Source organism: Triticum aestivum, chromosome 7B, assembly GCF_018294505.1.
Source record: "Triticum aestivum cultivar Chinese Spring chromosome 7B, IWGSC CS RefSeq v2.1, whole genome shotgun sequence".
Taxonomy (NCBI): domain Eukaryota; kingdom Viridiplantae; phylum Streptophyta; class Magnoliopsida; order Poales; family Poaceae; genus Triticum; species Triticum aestivum.
In genome coordinates this window covers 745,151,935-745,158,819 of record NC_057813.1, presented here as the reverse complement: position 1 = coordinate 745,158,819, position 6,885 = coordinate 745,151,935, and the positions used below count along the sequence as shown (strand labels likewise).

Genomic DNA, 6,885 nt, shown 5'->3' with positions numbered 1-6,885 from the left:
CAATTATACACCTCAAACACATAATTATCACTATACTACAACCAAACCGAAGGTGTTCCTGAAATTCGGAGATCTTAACCCGACATCTCCAGGCACCAAAAGCTGGTTCAGTTAAGTTGGTTGCTGAAGCATATACAAAAAAAACCTGCCTTTACCAAATAGCTTATGAGATTCAAATAAATAGCTCAAATGATCGAGATACATGCAAAGGAATCTTGCATAAGGGAGATAAAATGTCTGAGAAGAGAACAAGAAAATAGGTCATGGGTTTGACACGCATCAGGAAAACCCACTGTTTGTGCTCGTACTCGAATAAAAACTATGGGACGAAAAACCTGATGCACCAAACCCTTTTATTACACACACGCAATGCGGCAAAAGGTCCTAGCTAGTGCTTACTCATGATATATATAAGGTGTCACGTATCAGTATTCCGGAGACAAGTTGCTGAGCCGTGGCAAATGGCAGGAGAGAAACAAACGTGTAGCTCAGATCACCTGGTCTTCTTGCTGCTATGGATGAAAAATAGGAACATCCGCAAATCACACGATGTAGTGCAATGGAATGAAGGAACCAACGGGCCAAAATGTATACCTCTTGCGCATTCTCCTCCGATGTGGCAGATCGCCTTCCCCTTTTCCTTTCCTCCTCGCGCTTGTACATGGAACCATATGATCTATGGTTTGCGAGTTTTTCAATCTTACAGCTGAGACGCAAGCAGGCGAGTTCTCTTGCAAGGTAACCAGCGGGCCCCACCTCCTCCAAAGATGCACCAGCACAACAATTAGTTTCGACCTGGAGGAAAAAAAAGCGGGAACATCCGCAAATCACACGATGTAGTGCAATGGAATGAAGGAACCAGCGGGCTAAGATCGCCTTACCTTCTCCCTTTCCTCCTCGTCCTTGAACATAAGATCTTCATATTTTCTATGGAGATGGAACTGAAGAGTCTGACGGTTGGGATGTAAGGTGACTGCTTTTTCAACGCGACCCTCCAGGGCCTCCACCTCCTCCAGGGTTGCGCTACTACAATCAATTTCGACCTGGAGATGCACAAGGCTTGAAAGATGTTGGATGCCCATGCCAGCACCATCACTAGACCTCAACATAAAAAACAGTGCATTCCAGGAAAGATGGAGCCGTCGGAGTGCTGGCATAGCACCTGCTGCAAATTCTATCCCCACTTCTCCGTATGATATGTGGCAGTGGAACACCTCTAGGAGCTTGAATCCATTACTGCTAACAGTCAGGGGGCTCATGAATCCTACCCATAGACGGAGATAGGCCAGAGAAGGCATACCCATGAGAATGTGGAGACCTTCCTCATCAAATAGTTTGGCTTCTATCTCCAATTTCAAGATGTTGGTTAGCGAGGCAATTCCCTTGGGAACCCTTTCCATTTCACGCACTAGTTTAAGATGTTGGAGGTGCGGAAAGGTGCAGCATGGATCCCTGAATATAATGTTTCCCATATCTCCGTCAGTATGAAGATACTGAAGGCTATATTTACCCAATTTATTTAGAGATGACCCCAGTCTTTCTCTATAGCATTCAAAATCTCGAAACCACCACTTCCCTAACCGACTCATCGAGAACTTTCTCATTTTTGTTAAATGTCCAAGCTCTTCCAAAAAATTCTCAGGGTTGTTGACTTCACATATATCTGACACTTCCTCTAGTGCTCGCATGCTCCCAAACATATCAGCAGAAAACACAAACTCACTGTCGTCAATGAATAGGCGCACCAGTTTCTGTAGCCGGGTTATTGTTGATGGCAGTTTAAAACCTTGATTGCCCCGCAAATCCAAACTCTCTAAGTTCTGTAGCTTTCCAATATCTGCAGGAAGCTCTGTGATTCCTATTCCTGGTCTGTGCATCCTCAAATACCTCAGTTGGTAGAAACTTCCTATATTTCTTATATGCTTGTTTTCCAACAAGAAAAAATCCATGGATATATCAAGCACACGCAAGGACAGAAAGTCCACAAGTGGGGGTATCTCCTCTGTTTCCCCAAACAAATTTAATGAGCGAAGATGTAACTTGCTTCTTGTGATGGCTTGGATTGCCTCTTTCTGTTCAAACACACTAGATTGCAGGGAGAGTCGACGGATCTTGGTTGGCAAAGAATTGTAGACACCGTTTAAAACAGTGACAAAATTCTCTTCAGCTGACAGAGAAACTATAAGGTCAAGCACCATATCATGAACCTTACAATATGTTTCTTCAAAACTGCCAACATCAACTATCTGGATCATGCTTCTATTGACAAGTTCATTAAAACAACTCTCTGCTTCTTGATACAAATTTCCCTGTTTTGTAGCAATAAACCCTTCGGCTATCCATTTCCATTTCAGTTCTTCACACGAGATTTCCGCGTCCTCTGGGTATATACATAAGTATAACAAACAAGTCTTCAAGTGGTGTGGCAGATCCCAATAACTAAGTAACAATATATGTGCCATACCCTTTCCGCCATCATCACTCTCATATGAAAGACCAGCACCAACGGAATCTTGGAGTCTCTCCCATTCATCTGCGCTCCAAGGTTTATTGGCTAGCAAACTCGCAATGGTAATTATAGCCAATGGCAGACCATCACATTTTTTTAAGATCCTAGCTGAAACCTTTTCTAGTTGAGAAGGGCATGAGTTTTCTGAGTCGAAAATTCTCTTAAAGAATAATCTTCGGGAATCAACATCATTCAAAGGTAGCATTTGATAGAGCCGACCACTTGAGTAAGAACAACATGACTTGGCTACATTGGCAATGCGTGTAGTAGCAATAATTCTGCTACCATTATAATTGTCGGAAAAAGCTGCTTTGATAAATTCCCAGTCTTGTACTTTCCATAAATCATCAATAACAAGGAAGTACCTACATGGAATGTTAGACTATTAATTAAGCTCACTACACATACATTTAATTTTCCGAAAAGATAACTGGTTGTGTCCGGAAAAAAATAATATATCATCAAATGCTAATTAATCACATGTATGGATGAAAAAGCTATACCTCTTTCCCGTCAAGATCCGCTGGATCTGACGGATTAGTTGGTCTTTTTCCCACCTCTCCGACTGGCACTTACTAAATGCAGCTTCATCGATTTGAGACAAGACATCTTTCAAGAGCTTCTCGAGATCAGGGGTGCATGACACCGACACCGAAGCTTGACACTGGTAGTTTCCTCCAATCTTGCGATGGGTCTCCATGGCGAGGGTGGTCTTTCCCAACCCCCCACCTCCAACAATAGCCACCACCTTCAGCTCCTCGCTCTCCTCCACCAACAAAGAGATAACCTCATCCCTGCGGCCGTCCATGGCCACCAAGTCCTTGCCCACCGCGTGGAACGCAGCTAGCCTGGGATCTATCGCCACGGGCCTCGCTGGAACATAGTTGTTGAGATTCAACCGTTGCCGCCGTTCGCTCTCCTCTGTGACGCGGGCCTTGAGCTCCTTAATCTGGGTCCCGATACCATGTCGCGTGAACAACGTCTTGAGCTGGCGCGCGGTCCTCTTGGCGAACCCGGGCTTGGCGTCGCCGTTGTCGAGGCGGAGCATGAAGCGGTCGATGCACTCTTCCATGTCATAGCTGAGGTCGCGCATGCTGCCTTTCCAGCCCTTGGCAACCTCGTCGAGCCCCTCCATGTCCGCCAGCACGTTCACCAGAGTGTGCATCTGGTGGAGCTCGCGCTGGAGGAACTCGATGTCCTTGCACACCTTCTTGAGCATAGTGTACTCGTCACCGAGCAAGGTGGCGAGCTTGACGATGACAGAGCCCAACGCCCCCGTCCCGGCCCCCACGCCCGCCATCTCACGCTGGTGGTGTGCCGGTGGATGTTGGATGGATTAATGGTGGTGAGCTTGACGGCTTGAGAAGAGGGAGGTCAAGATGCGAGTTAGGCCAAACTGGATAAGCGTGCTGTGTGTTTACTACTGTTGCCCGAGTATGCGTGTGACGGGCGAGGCAATTGGCAGATTGATGAGCATCCCATGTGAGTACTTTAGCAAAAAAAAAAAAAACCATGGCTCACTGCCATTTGTTATCTTTGGAATACGGGTTCTGCCCCATCATGGCAAAACTACTAATCAATTTTAGTCGGGGTGAGGTTACGTTATAACCTACTACCTCCGTTCTGATTTATTGGTTTCCTTCATATTCTATGCGTTTAAATTTAATGCATGTCATAAAAAATAATATCATTAGAAACAATGTTTAAATACGAATCGAAATATATAAATTTTTGATGACATGCATTATCATTTTTTAGTTAAATCAGTGGTCAATTTTTGACACAAAATGCTAAAGGGACGTAAAATATTCCAAAAGCACACCATCATGTGTAGCGTTATCTGACAAACCTCGCTGTAGCAATGAGTTCTTTTAAGTTCACTAGGCTCTGGTCCCTTGCGTGCTTTGTCAGGCGTAGTGATTTTTGAATACTTATGCCAACATCGAGGCAGGCACATAGAGCGGGTAGTTCAAAAAAGTACTGCTAGTAACATATTTTCAGCCTCGTTCTCTCCGCCCCCTTTCTTGCCAACCCTCCACGGTCCACATGAAGAGAGCGTCCACGATGCACTCCATGGTTTGGACCGTTGCGTTAGATGAGAGAGCCATGGACATAATTAAGATGGATATACATAACCTCGTGAATACATGTTGCAAAAACGAAACTCATATTTACTCAAAATTAACTCATGCTCCAATTTTTCACCGCAGTTTCATTACGAGTGTAGAAGGATAGAGAGGGAGATTGGTGGAACCGATGATGTATTGCTTGAGCCTCATGGGCGTATATATAGGAGTACATGACCATCTTGGAGTATAAGACAATATACTCCATCCGTACCAGTGCGTAAGTCATCTTACGTTGTGCACCACGACCAAAGACGAAGGGGAAAACGAGATAACTTAATGTTTATTTGCAAATTAATACCATTCCACGCAATGAACTGACGAATGTATGCCATGCTAGGTAGTCTCAAGTCATTAAAACATACACGCCCCACGTCTCTTATTGGTTGATTCCTTTATTAATGTCAAGAAATAAGAAACAAGGTAGGAGTTAATGCACCGCGTCTAAGTATTTTGAGATTGTTTGGTTTTAGAAAGATGACTTATGCACCGGTAAGGACAGAGTAGAATAATTTCTAGTCTATCCTATGTTTCCAAATAACCACAATACTCAACATACCCCGCAGTCACAAAGGTAGTGACACAGACGATGAGACCGGAGAAGAATCCTAAGGTAAGCCGACAGACATCCCCCACAGTCGAACGGTTGATGCATCACAGAAATTGTGGCAGGAGTGGAAACTGATGAGGTTGCTCAAGCTAGGCGATAGCCCTTGGTGCTGGTGTCCAGGTAGCCGAGAGCGTTTGGTGGTGTAGCCGCGGTCGAGGTAGCCGTGCGAGGGACGTAGGGTCGATGTCGAGTCAGGTTGGCCAGTGTTGAGGTAGTCGTCGTAGACTGGGAAGAAGAGCGGGACGGCGGCCTGAGTAGGAGGCGGTGAAGGCTAGGTTAGGAGCACGGCGGCGGTGCTCGAAATAGGCGAGGAAAAATTTGGCAGCCTGATGAAGACCAGCGCGGATGGTGGCATTCATGCTAGTAGGAAGGCGGAGCATATCACACATAGTCAACATGCGTGGACGACCAAGTGGACGGCGTCCCGCGGCGCTACACCTCGAAGGGGCAAAAGAGTGACAGCACACGGGTCGGGGCGACGACGGGGAAAACCGTGGGGCGGCGGTAGGGACCGCGTGCCACGCTCATCACTACAGACCAATGGGGCGGCGTAGAGGCAGCGCGGGGATCGATGCAGCCACGGGGATGACCTGGACGTTGGGGCGTGTGGCCTCGAAGCGGCCGTGGACCGCGGGCCGCGGCACAATGGCCCGAAGGGGCGATGTAGCGGTAGCACGTGGATCGGTGTAACCGCGGGAACAACATCGGGATGGCGGCATGAACCTCGTGCCGCGGCATTATGGCCCGAAAGGGTGACATAGCGGCGGCGTGGGTTGGTGCAGTCGTGTGGAGAACTACAGGGAGGCGGTGCCGCGGCACGACGGGGTGACGCAGAGGTAGCCCGTTGCTCCATCCGTGGAGGGTGCGTTGTACTCGGGGACAGGGCCACAATGGCTAGCACAGAGCGATGGGCAGGTCGACGCGCGGATGACCGCCGTGACGTGCTGCCGCTTCGCGCGGGACTGCCTGGTCGGAGAAGAGGTCGGGTGGTCGTGCCGGTGTTGGAGCAGAGGCGCATGGGGTCGATGGCAGTGGCGGGCGACACAAACCAATCTTAGACCGGAAAACCAAAAAAGAAACGCCGATGAATGCAACCGGCGAGAGTGAGAAAAACCCGGATCAAAGGACCGGAAAAAGACTCTTTAGGACAGCCGATCAACACGACCGGCGGATGAACTCTAGGTAAGGGCGGTGCGGCCCCTGTTGGCGATCATGGAAATCGACCACCCTTGAGGCGGTGCGGTACGGAAGCGGTAGTTAGGGTTTTGGGTCGCGGTTAGGCTGATACCATGTACAAGGACATAGAGGGGGATAGGTTGAATCGATGATGTATTGCTTGAGCCTCGTGGGCGTATATATAGGAGTATATGAGCATTTTGGAGTACAAGACAAAGCTAGAGTAATTCCTAGTCTATCCTATATTTCCTAGTAATCACGATACTCAACAACGAGATTAGATGATAATTGTTTTCATTTTATTTCTAAGAGGCTTTTTGCCCTTCAAATTTTTGTACCTATATATACTCGTCCTCGAGAATCAATATAACATGCATCGTATTATGCCAATTCTTTTCCCTCTAATCCTTTTTATATGAATGAACGAATTTTTGAAAATAAAAGAACTCTCAGAACGTAGAAGA

The 6,885-nt window shown here is 47.1% G+C and overlaps 1 protein-coding gene across 1 annotated transcript; it reads right to left on the bottom strand.

Moving 5' to 3' along the window:
- Nucleotides 1–306: 306 nt before the first annotated feature.
- LOC123162248 (disease resistance protein RGA5-like) lies at nt 307–3,809 on the bottom strand. The gene is made up of 3 exons (XM_044580024.1): nt 3,013–3,809; nt 882–2,874; nt 307–795 (listed from the first exon to the last, which is right to left on the bottom strand). Exons 1-3 carry the CDS (start codon nt 3,807–3,809, stop codon nt 400–402), a joined length of 3,186 nt encoding a protein of 1,061 aa, XP_044435959.1. The 3' UTR covers nt 307–399.
- Between the last annotated feature and the right edge of the window lie 3,076 nt (nt 3,810–6,885).